The sequence below is a fragment of the Anopheles aquasalis genome, chromosome 3 (assembly GCF_943734665.1).
Source record: "Anopheles aquasalis chromosome 3, idAnoAquaMG_Q_19, whole genome shotgun sequence".
NCBI classification, from domain to species: Eukaryota; Metazoa; Arthropoda; class Insecta; order Diptera; family Culicidae; genus Anopheles; species Anopheles aquasalis.
Genome location: NC_064878.1, coordinates 45931564 through 45944063, shown reverse-complemented (window position 1 = coordinate 45944063; position 12500 = coordinate 45931564). Strand labels below are relative to the sequence as shown.

General features: G+C 46.6%; 3 protein-coding genes across 4 annotated transcripts in view; 2 read left to right on the top strand and 1 right to left on the bottom strand.

Annotated features, from left to right (window-relative positions):
* The window catches only part of LOC126574807 (uncharacterized), a 4222-nt gene extending 4201 nt beyond the window's left edge, over nucleotides 1-21 (bottom strand). Inside the window, exon 1 of the mRNA XM_050235191.1 lies at nucleotides 1-21. This exon is cut by the window's left edge and continues 2799 nt beyond it. The gene's annotated coding sequence lies outside the window, so the exon portion shown is untranslated.
* A 1044-nt stretch (nucleotides 22-1065) lies between these two features.
* On the top strand, nucleotides 1066-1517 carry LOC126577042 (cytochrome b5-like). Its single transcript, XM_050238432.1, has 2 exons — nucleotides 1066-1317; nucleotides 1395-1517. The coding sequence occupies exons 1-2, from the start codon at nucleotides 1066-1068 to the stop codon at nucleotides 1515-1517; spliced, it is 375 nt and encodes a 124-aa protein (XP_050094389.1).
* Nucleotides 1518-12069: 10552 nt separating this feature from the next.
* The window catches only part of LOC126575924 (uncharacterized), a 106906-nt gene continuing 106475 nt past the window's right edge, over nucleotides 12070-12500 (top strand). Inside the window, exon 1 of one of the 2 annotated variants that reach the window (XM_050236944.1) lies at nucleotides 12070-12258. The gene's annotated coding sequence lies outside the window, so the exon portion shown is untranslated. The remainder of the gene's footprint in view (nucleotides 12259-12500) is intronic. The other variant, XM_050236945.1, reaches the window with a different exon arrangement.

The window sequence follows — 12500 nt, the reverse complement described above, 5'->3', positions numbered from 1 at the left end:
TTGGACGATTTTCACTCCCCCTTCCACAAAGTACGCAACCCTGTGAAAATTTTGGACTATTGCGTGGTGAAAAACAGTGGCAAAACGATGGCAGCATGCTGACCCGTTTATACGCCTAGCTTTCGCGCTTCCGTAGCCTTTAAATGACGATTTTCCACTGATTTTCCGATTGTTTACCTCGATTTCGGTTAGAAATCACATCCTTAACATTTAGGAATGAGTTTAACTGATGACTTCACCTGGTTTTAAAGACACATCTGGTTTTTTCCCTTCCTCACCGCACTATGGGGTCAGCTGGTCAAATTCTTTATGATTTTTGTAAATTAATTGCAGGCTACAACGGACACACAACGATTCGTATTGAGCTATAGCTTATCATCATGTTGTTTGTGGGTCAACAAGTTGAAACAAATCACACTGTGATGGCGGATTGATCAAACCGGGTTTGTCGCTTAAGTCTTAAGGGCCAAGTCTTTTGATTGCGACCGAAAACGGTGCCCATCGTAGCTGCGTGATGCCGTAGCCCAATTTCCAATTCGATTGGTTCAGTACCTTTTGCATTACGATGGGCACCGACTTTGAAAACGTTAATTTTGATCAATATCTATTTGCCAGTTATGCTTCGATAGATTCAAAAATTTTACACAGTACCTTAATCTCTTAACCAGATTGAATCGTTGCAGCATCTTTTTCTGGATGAATCTAGGATAATCCTAGTAGGGCGTATCATTCACGTTGCCTTGGTTTATTACCCCATTCGTAAAAAAACGGACCACCCCGCAGTGTCACCCACAATTCGCAAACTGACCCGATATTCTATCACGTACTGATAACCCGTGAAGCATACCGCGAAACGTGTACGTAGATTGTATTATCTGCGCTCCGTAATCTCTGCACGCCCACAAGATATGGCCAATCGGCGCATCACAAATCTGGCTGTCTGACTGGCTGACTGGCCACCTTTAAAATCGGAACCACTCGGAACGAGCGTCATTCATTCGCTCAGAGCACACCTTCCGAGCTTCACGTGAGCTGTTCAGTAGCTTTGTTGATTCCAGTAGCAAGATGCCCGCAGAACTTAAGCAGTACACGATGGCGGAAGTGGAGAGCTGCGACGGGAAACCTGGCCACCAGGCTTGGCTGGTTATCCGAGACAACGTGTACGATGTTACCCGGTACCTGGAAGAGCATCCCGGCAGCAGCGAACTGATCGTCGAGTGGGCCGGAAAGGACGGTACGAAGGCATTCGAAGACTTTGGCCATTCCTCCGATGCACTACGCACGCTGCGAACGCTCCAGATTGGTGTGCTAGTGGAGGTAAGTTAGCTCGTCGTTTTCGCGATCGTTTCCTCAGTGGGCTAATCTTGAGGATTTTTTATTTTCTTCATTTGTAGCAAGATCATGCCAAAAACCGGAAGGCAAGAGCTGCCAAGGCTGTCACCATTACGGATTCCTTTACGGATGAACCACTGCTAAAGAAGCGCAGCAAACGGCGAATGTTTATCCTTTGCGGTTGAGGAACGATCTGCAGGATCGATCTTCGTGATGATCCGTTAAAGGTTCAACATTTCTCTTCGCTCTACTGTTAGGTTTCTGTGTTCTCTAGTCAGACAAGAGTATTTAATAGCTGTAAGTTGTATTAGCGTTCTTAATGTGAAGATAAGTTTCAATAAATCCTTTTTTTAACAATATGACCATGCACCCTGTATCTTCTTGTGATGACGCTCAACTGACTTTCGAATCCCTTTTACACGGTCTGTTCCCTTCTAAAGCCTGTGAAACGTGTTTGGCCGTCGGTAGGTAGAGAACGGAGGTGTGCGCAGCGCTGTAAAATATTAAACAGTAAAACTTTTTCCCAAAAACCAAACGCCCGGCAGCGACAAGCGACAAAGTTTTAGGGAACCAGAGCTACCGAGCATTTTTTTTTAAGGTAACCGGAAACACCTTATACCCTTTGCTTGGAAGCTTGTGGTTTGCCAGGAGCTGAAGGGACCAGTCGCCCCTTCCTCGGAACGTCCGGGCTTATCGATCTATCGGTATCGGCGCGTAATTCGCCGTACCTGCCATTAGCTGCCGGGCGGTTTCACTTCGATTTTGCGAATTTTTCGCTCGAATTTTCGTTCTCTTTCCTCTGTTCGGTGGCCACCCTGCGGCTATGGGGTGCTGCTACCACTGCTGCTAGCTGGTAGCTGGATGGGTGGCAGAAAGCCACAGCGGCTCTAGGCACATGGAGCAAAAATTGGTGCGGATGTTCTTTTACCCTCCTCCCCTCGGGGCGGCGTTGTTGATCGTCGTCGTCGTCGTCGTCGTCGTTGGGCTCAGGTTTATTCCTTCCGTACCATTCGGCACCCCACCACCACACTCTTAAGCCAAGCTCGATGGTTGGGATTAAATTTTGTAAGAACTCTCCTCGGGGCGAACCCGTACCGGTTCGCCTTTAAATGGAGAGAAAATGTGGTGCATGCGGTGCGGAGAGAGTGTGTTTGGGGGTGAAAAACAAACAATGCAGGTCGATGGTGAAGGGAGTTTGACTTTTTCTTCAAAAACATAGGCACAGTGACGCTCAAATGGTCTCCCTTCGTCACCACACATCGATCGTGTGCCGGACCGGCAGCGTGTGCCAGGTTCGATGACGTCTCGGTGTAACGAGTGCAGCCTGCAGCAAGCCGGTTGGACCGGTTGGCCGACACTGGACCGTATGTAACGTTTCGCATGACTGCCTCCGCCCCGCTCGGAACCGCCACACACGTGGTGGTGAAGTGGCCACATAAATCATTAAAAAACTTTGCACTCGCCCAGTGCAGGTAACCACTAACAGGACGCGCCAGGACCTCCAGGGCCGGACGTGCCATTGCTGTCTGCAGCAGTAGCCAGAGCAACCGATGCACCTCCGAGCGGATCGCATACGAGGCAACACTTGCTGACAGCGAGCAGAGTAGTGGCAAAGTTCTCGCGTTAGTGTCTTACACAAGGGTTTCTTGTACGTGGAAACCGTGGCCGCACCTCACTCACTCACGGCTTTTTACGGCGATAAGCTGCTGCTGCTGCTGCTGCTGCCGAGAACACCGTTCATCCCTCGGAAGTTTAGCTACCGGAGCTGTACGAGATTTTCGGTCCCGGATCTGGGGATTTTTTTTGCTGGAAAGTTACATTACGGTGCACGGAGCGCCATCAGCAGCATCAGGCTCGCTTTCGGGGGAAAAGGGTGCGCTAGTGTTCGATAATGCATGAATGTGTTCAGATTCGTATAGCTGAGATTGGTCGACAGGGATGAGGGTTTTAAAAACAAAATAAATCGACTTACTCGACTTCTTCACCCACAGAGGACCACTAGGCATGCCAGCCACCATGACAGGGCTTTTTGGTGTTCGCTGCAGAGCACATCCTACATGGGAAGGGGAAGGGGGCGGGAAAGTTTGAAACAAGATTGCAACTGTAAAACCTCGCCTGTATCTGGAGAGGCCTCTTAGTGTCAAACGTAATAAGATCGATTCTGCTCTTCTGCTTCTCGTTACAACGCTTGTTACAGCACCGTAGATGAATCCTTTGCGCTCCCTTTTCTTTGTGTGAGGACGTTATTCCAACGTCAAAGGTTGCGATTGCAGGTATGGTTGAGTTTAATTGAAGCTCATGACACTCACCTGGCACCATAATTCGATATGGAAGTAGTAAATGTAATAAGGGTCTTATCCTCATGACCTATCAACTCTGAACTCTGCTTGACACGAACCGGCTCCGCAAAGCTGATTAGCACACCTGGGATCCATGGTTAAAGCTCGAAGCTAAAGAATAATGATCCAACTTCAAAAGAACGAATGGAATAGTTTGATTGCTAGGTGCGGCGCGTTCGCTGGTGACGCTCCTTAACGGCCGCGAGTTTCACATGTTGCCTCATTGCTGATTTCCCATTCGCTCATCATTCATCCATTATTGATTTTAACTCAATAGCGCCGTTCGATGCTGCTGCTGCTGCTGATGATGTTGATGCTGGTGGCTGCTGGTTGGCTTGGCCTGAGGCAGAAGCCTCTCTGCTGCGCGACGGTGAGCGATGGCAACGGCCTTGCCTGGGACTAGGGCAATCGATGCGATGCGAAGTCAAATAAAATTCAACGCCAGATAAAAAGCCATCCCGGTGGCTGTCGCTGAAGCCGCCACCGCCGCCACCGAAGAGAAAATTTAATTACGATGATTGATTCCGTGTGACGCCGGTGCTCCCGGTGTTTGCTTATGCTAAAATACCGGTCCGGAAAGCGTTGGAAACGTGGGCGAACAGAGAATGAACGGGCAAACGCAACACGGAATTTGGAACAGTTTTTCTTTGAAATTCCCGGGAAATACGCCGCCGCCGCCGCCGCCACCACGGCCTAGTATCAATCCGGTCCAGGAATAGCGAGATCTTTGTGAAGAAGCCGGAAAAGTGTTGAGCTGTTTTTTTTCTGCTACAGGGAATCATATTTAAAGCCGCAACACAGATGTCACCCAGTTGTGGGTTGTGTTGCAAGAATTCAATTTTATTGGGAAATAATATAAGTGCTTGCGTATGTTAGCGGTAGCATGAAAACCATATTTTAATGTGAATTCATTTATTTATATCTTTTGCTGCATTAGATTGCAAAACTCTAATACAAATTAAGGTTGTTCATTATCTTTTAAATGAGCTTTGTACTTGTTTTCGTTTTAAAAAATACTTGGAATGATGTTACTTAGAACGAAATATTATGCACTCCTCTATGAAAAATGTTGTGCAACATATCTAGAAACCAACAATCTTTATCCATAATTAAAATAGTTCAAGTAAATCAAAACTGTTCACAGTAGAAAGTAAAACAATTATACACAAAAAGTAGAAAGTAAAGAACTCATTACACCCCAAAATTAAAATAACAAATAAGTATTTTTAAATTAGTTTTGGAGTGGTGCAAAGCAGAACATAACAGACTTGGTACTAGCGTTTGACTATGACATTATGATTGAGTAAATCTAGTCATTTCAACAATGATTCTTTTTAAATTTTAAATATCTAATCAAAGTTGTTTTGAAAATGCTCGTAATATAAATCTATAACATTTGAACATTTGCTTTGTCTCATTAATAATGGATTATATTTGCTGCATTACAGTAATGCTAGGGCGAATCAATTAATCACCATCCTGTTGTTAAATCTTATTTAATAACTTTACTCGAAACGAGACACTTTCTATGTACTCCTCACACCCTGGCAGTTGGGCTTTAAATCCCTATCGCGCTTCAAATATGCCACCATCCTATGCCATAAACTTGAAATCGAATCACCGTCACACCAAACCAGCAACACAAAACATGAGGTTCGAGAGGCCAGGTGGACTGGAACACACTAGAGCCTGCGCTACTTGCGCGGGGGGGGGGGGGGGGGGCATACCACGACATCATGCCGCAACGCACGGTCGCTGTCGAAAAATGGCTCGTCATTAGCATGAGTGACGTGTACGTCAAAGGTTTGGCTCATAAATTCGCATTAGAGGTAATAGCAATTTTCCCATCCCGGCCCTCGACTGTTAATGGTTTCGATCCCGCACACACTCAGCCGGGCAATCCTGAAAGCGGTTCGGTTGGAAGCTTCTGCTACGCTGCCACGCACCACACCGAACCAGTCGATTACAAATATGTCATGGAGGTAGGATCTGAAGGCTTCAAGCATGATTGGCATATCCATTGATTGTGCTGTGCTTTAGACTGGGACGAAAAAGAAAAAAAAACAACGCCGAAAACACCAATTACTACCAATTGCCACATGCAAATTGATGTTGTGGTTGATGACCTCAGGCAAATGAAATCGAACACAAACCACCACCTCATCCACCATCGGAGCACGTTGGCAATCTGATGGATTCGGCACCCAAGCACGTTTGATGCAACATGTAAGCGACGGCTTTGCTCTCTCGTTCGGTCTCTGCTAATTCATAAACATACTTTGAAAGCTTGCCAAGTGAAGAACCCTTTGCTAACTGCTAACAACGAACCGGAGACCAGGCACAGGGTTGAAGGGCCTTTGGTGAATGGCCCCAACACATTAGCCAGCGAGTTATGGATTCTTTAATGAAAAAGGATTGTATCGCGCTGGAGTACCCGCGACCTCGGGACGTTGGCTGGGCGGGTTGTCATGCTGACTCCAAGCGTCTCCCCCCGAAATGTCATTCGCATGTCGCTGTATATGTTTTAATTACCCATTTCCGGCGACCGCGGGCGCCATTTGCGATGATGAATATTGATAATTTGAGTGCTTCTGCGGTCACATTTACGGGCTGCTGCAACACTTTGCACCTTTACACCAGCGCATCGCCTTCAAAGGGACTCCGGAGTGTGCTCCGGTCATATGGGGAGAGCCTTTCCGGGGTAGGAAAAAGAAGCTTAGCGGATCCACCGGAAAAGGTGCCAGTGCCAGTCACTTGGGGATTATAAATTTCTAGCAGCAGCAGCAGCAACAGCACGTCAGGGGCCCTGTTGCCAAATTACCGGCAAAGAACAAGTTTTTCGTGACAAATTCGCACTGCTCCCAGTACACCGTACCGGGCCTTCCCAAAAAGGTTACGCGCTTACACGGAACAATGGTTTCACTCAGCCTCCGCTCTGCTCAACGGTGGATGAGTTTGCTTTTCAATCCACATTCCAGTTAATAACTTTTTCGGGGAGGGGTGCCGTGTGGAAAATCAATATTTTCTCCACGAAAAACGATGCTAATTACAATATTAAGGTGGCTAACTTGGCTTCGAAATGCAGCCAACTGTGAACAGGGCAGCACAAAACGTTGGACTCTATGGCGTACCTTTGCTGACTAGCAAGGACCAGTGTTAATCCTACCGGCTTCCGGAGAACTGGCGTGCGGTTTCCGAAGAGTGAGTGACGTGCGTCTTTAAAGCTCTCTGCTATATACTCACACCACACATCGAGGTGGTTGATAGAGTGGAAGATAAACTTTTAAACCACCAAGCCACTGCCACGGAAGACATACCTTATGCCCCTGCTCTTCATCGCGCTCGATTTGATTGCTCCAAAAGGGGCGAGCTGATCGAGAGTAAAGATGGATGCTTGTGGTCCCCTCCTGGGAATTAAGGGTGTGGATTTTGGTGCAAAACTTTCGAGCTATCCCCGCACGCCCTCCAAAACACTGGTTGGGGAATCGAGAGGATTAAAGACATTAGAGATTGAATTTGCTTACCTATTTTCCCATTTTCCATCCGTGTGATCAAAGTATTACGAGGCCACAGCACGGTAACTGTAACAGTTCCGACGAAGAAGGCGAAGTTGTGCACCAATCGACCGATAGTAATTCAAATTGGGAAAGGCCAGAATGCGAGACAACATTTCCCTGAACCCTAAGTCTGAGGGAAGCTGCTTGTTGAGCTTGTGCAGTTGAATCAATTCGTAAAACAATTGCCAACATAATGGAAGTATGGAGAAGAAGGAAGGAGCACAGACACAGAGACAGTGAAGCATGCAGCAGTTGGCTACGGTACCGGAAACAGTTGTAATTCAGCAGAGTTTCCGTATCGAGCTTGTCATCGCCGCACTTTATATGCCACTCCGCCTTCCTTCCCTCGACTCCCACTGGAACAGTTATGTCGTGCGATCGCAGACGTGCAAAAAAAAAAAGGCAGCGCCGTATGCTGAAGCCGAGGTGTCACTTCATGCTTCTCTGGTGCTTCTCGCTTTGTCGCATTTATTTAATTCCATATTGTTCAAAACTTTCTAGTTCGCCGTTCGCCGTCTGCCGGACTGCCAGGATTCGTAGGGACAGGAAGGAGATTGGCATGGCGGGAGGAAGGACGAACGGGAGGATGATTGTCAAAAGAGGTTGATTGGCATTGTTGGCAGCCGAAGTAAAGATAGTAGCAGCGGACGCGACCGTCGGTCTCGTCGAAAGCACCCCCCCCCCCCCAAACAGGTCCACGGTTGACTAAGTTTGTGTGTCTGATTTGGCCTCTCTCTCTCTCTCTCTCTCTCTCTCTCTCTCTCTCTCTCTCTCTCTCTCTCTCTGCTCTCTCTCTACCTTTCCCTAGGAGTCTCGGTGTATTTATGGTCTGGTCTTTTGGTCTCGCACTTGCATATGCACCCATTGCATGATCAGGAACGGAATGGAACCAGGACAGCTACTGGGCTACTAGCGGTGGAGACGGCAGCGGCTGCCTGTCTGCCCGAAACGAACCGGAACATGTTGCTCGTTATCGCTGTTTGCCACACAATAAAACTCTTCTTCCTCCGGTCGTAGTGTTGGAGTGTGCCCCGCTGCATTCGATCGAGTGCAACCCTCGTGTGTGAATAAAAATGGTTAAAAACTTTGCATCGCGATTGTGCGCACGACAAAAGCTACGATCACACCAGCGCCAGTCGTGGCACCCTGGCAAGGGAAGTGAAAACAAAACGAAGAAGAAAAAAACAGGACGAACCCCGAGAGTGAGAGAGCACCGGAAATATGATGATAAAATATGAAAATCGTTTTGCTCATCTGTGCGATACTATTTCATTCGGCGCTAGTGCACACGCAAACAATCCGCCGCAATCGCTTTTGCGTTCGCTTCCATCTTTCCATCGTTTTTGGGGACGTTGAATGAAGTGAACGAGATTTTTTTTATTGTTTGCTTATTTAGATTGCGACTGATCTGCTCGAACGACTAATAAACTAGCAATAATCAATCACTTCCCATAGAGGGATTGTGACAAGATGGATTTTCTTGTGTTGCGTTTTAAGATGGTTACATTTTATGAGGATCCTATGGAGTTTAGCTAGATTACACAAATTGAATTCAGATCATAAGATCATAAGAAATCGGATGGTTTTCTATGCGTCTACCTTTTTAAAGTGTTGTTTTATCGACATATTTTCTTATGTGAAAATGAAAGTAATGTTGTTGAATTTTAATAAAGTTTTACTTCCACATAACTCATCAGTTGGCGCACATTTTTTTCCCATAACTTATTCAGCCCGATCCATAAAGTCTTTCAATCTAAATTGTGTTGCTAGTAAAGGCTCCTTTCATCTCCACTTTGCCATCATATCTTTCCATTAGAGCAAACGGAGGCCTTTTTTTGAGGACGCGGTTCTTTTAGGAAGGACTGGACATCGCTTTCGTTCATGTTCGTCCTCTAATGTCAGCTCTTCAGGCCTGGCCTTTATAAGGCAAAAAGAAGACTAAAATCCATTTAATGAGACACTTTTTACTGGAAAATCTTCCAAATTCGTGATCTTATCTGTATAATCTGGTTAGTTAAGCGGCCCATAGACGATCAACTTTATTTGTCAATGTTTCGGATGCAAGAATTGCGTCGAACTGTCATTTTATTTTTATTGCTCATATGTGGGCATAAATTGGCCTAGTCCTTAATGTTTCATCAATCAGGGCCACAGACGCATCGTGTTCGTTAATGTGACCCACAGACGACGCCATTATTCAGCCTCATCAATATATTTTCAGCTGGCTGAAAATCTTCAACTTTTTTGACACAAGCTTCAAATAGCCCACACACGATAAATATATTGGTGTCAATCGACTTGCATGCAAGAGTTGACAAATAAAGTTGATCGTCTATGGGCCGCTTTAGGCCTTTTTTGAGCAAAAAGCTATATGGATAAAGCGCCCAGATTGATAGGATCAAGCCAATTAGAAACTGTTCACACAATTTATATCATCCGAGAATACAACAAGCAAAAAATTTGCCAATTAGAAAGGCTGAAAGGCCAGTCTACTGCTTAGTACTACACTAGATGAAGAGAGAAGTATTTGTCAGGTAACGGTAGCCATCCCATAGAAGCTTATGTGGCTGTTAATATGAGCATAAAATAGGATGAGTTAAAATTTATAAACAATCAAGAGACCCAACGAACCTTTCGAAACAAGACTAGACGTTCCTAGACTTTTTTTATCAATGAAGGGGTTTAAAAAAATCAATCAATTTATGTGCTAATGCTAATGTTTTCTTAATATATCCGTAATGTTGTTCAACCAGACAGCATCATTCTGTCCAATTCGTTTGCAAATGCCACCTGCATCTCCGCCGATTGCAAATACCATATGTTGTACCATTCGTGGAATGGAATCGTCTCTCTTCTTTCATCGGTCAGATGTTTTTATTGGAACAGCATTCGAAGAACCACACCTTGATAACAGCATATTCAAAACTATCAAATGTATTTGCAGTTGATTGCAAACATCGCATCCTCTCCCACCGTAACACCCGGTTTCGAAGCGTTACAAGACGATATGCATGCAATATTAAACGCATTCTACCGCGGTCCATTCAGCAGTCTCTTCCTTTACTGCACCGTTATCTCATGTGTGCGTCTGCGCCCAACCCGTGGACCCAGGGCAAACAAAAACAATCCATCAATTATTCAACAAAGTGTCGCCTTCGGTGGAATTGTCTTTTGTCGATGGCGATTGCAAAATTCCCCGTTGCCACAGAGGCAATTACAAAGGCGCGTCGGTACGCGTTCCGAATTCGGAATGGAATTCTTCGGATTTATCGGTTTACCATACAGGACACCAAGCGCTCAGACCAGCGGGATCGCATTATTGCCGGTTCAATTGTTTGAAGGAAAATGGAAAAGTTTGTCGATGCATGGCACCTCCCTTTCAGGTGAGTAGAATGGAAGGCGACAAGTTGTTCTTCGGTCGGTTCGGTAGAACACATTTGACGGAGTTTGCTGCGAAAGGTACTTCATTGCCATCGGAGCCAAAATCATTATCAAACCGAAGCATTAAGTGGGCAGGACAGGGATGAGCTGGAGTAAGTTTACTTTACCTTAACAGAACACACGTACAAACAAACACAAAACAAAGGAAATGTTGGATTTAAAGTTTAATATTTTTAATGGAACTGAAACGCAGCAGCAGCAGAAATACTTGCACAGCAGCTCGCTTGCTGGCTTCACTGCCCGTCTGCCCGAGTTATGGTTTTGCAAATGAATTTTGAATGTGTTTTGTCCCCCACTCCCCACCTGCTCTACACAAGTAGCAAAGGACGTGAAAGTATCTGCATCTGCAGATGCGAGCTTCACGTGCGAGAGGGGTTTCTGTACCGGGCGACGTCTACCGTGTCGTAAATGTCATCGCAAAGTAATGTTTTTGCAAGCAGCATCGGCCAAGCAGTATTGTGGAACCGGTCGGTTTGTGGTTTTAATGCACTACTCTATTGAAATCTCATCGCTTAAGTTGCTTGCCATTGTGGCCTTTAAATCCCCAAAAAACAAAGAACGGACGAAACAGTTCCAGTGATTTGTCCAACCAAATTGTACCATCTGAAAAATCTGGCCGCAAGGTGCAGCAAATTCGAACGGTCAAACGGTGTGTCGCCGTAAGGGGGGTGGCCATGATAGCCAATGTAGAACATATGTAATGATCGGAATCATCCGAGAAACCGACAGCAGCCGGGGGTGTAATTCGGTGGTAAAGGTTTGTCGCTGTAAATTAGTTGCTCGTTTGAGTTTCGCTTCGAAGCAAATTCAGCAAAACTCCGCTGCAACTCTATCGCGTCGTCACATGGTCGTACCCGGTGGTGACGCGGATTCATTGCTTCATGTTACGATAGCGATACCTCCTCCCTCCCTCTCCCTATCTGAGCTGTGGCCGAACGTGTTGAAGAGGAATTTGGCTCGCGAACACTTGCGTTCACGTTCAGCAGCGTGCGGATGGTGGTGGTTCTTTCGTTCACGGAATTGCTCCGTTTACCGTCACACCAAAAATGGGGTGGGTTGTGCAACTCCTGCTGCAACCGACAAGACGTGTGCCAGTCTGCCAGCTAGCCAATCATCGTTTACACGTATCGACATCGAGCCAGCGCCAGAATTGTTGATACTTCGTCACGATTACCAACACATACGCGGTCAGGATGAGGTAGAGCTTTTAACCGAAAGCTCCGTTCACCGCGGGCTTCTCACGCAGCTCTCGGGAGCACTCACGTGGGAAAATGTGGGGGATTTTCCGCAGATTTCTTTTTTTATTCAGTAGCGACAGAGAGCGCGGGAGAGTGAGTGATGGACTCTCACTCCTCTCACTCTCTCTGGTTCGTGGGGGTTTTCGTTCGTTTTGTGCGGCTCGTGTTGGCCCTGGCGAACGGCCTGGTTTTGGACTGGTTTGGTGCTGCTGGCTGCTCGGTTCAGACAGTTCGGTCGAGGACATCGTCGCGCAGGGATCGCTCCGTTCCGGTCCGATTGTCCGGTTTTGTCGATATCCGGCAGGCTGCTTCCGGCCGCTTCCGGCCGTTTTCGCCACCAACGCTTCACATGTACGTGCTACGTTATCTTTGTGTGGGTACAGGTATTGGGCAAAGTGCAAAACGAAATGGTCCAGCTCATCTTCAACGAGTGTGAGCTGATACGGGGCGCCACAAGTTTCATTCACCATCCCAGAGGGGGGTTCGCAGTGTGCGTGCGTACCTCCCACGCCGATGTTCTCCGCTAAAGCGAAATGTTTCAAATTCCCAAAATACCCGGATTCGTGTCCTGTGCTCTCCGTGTGTTTGCGTGT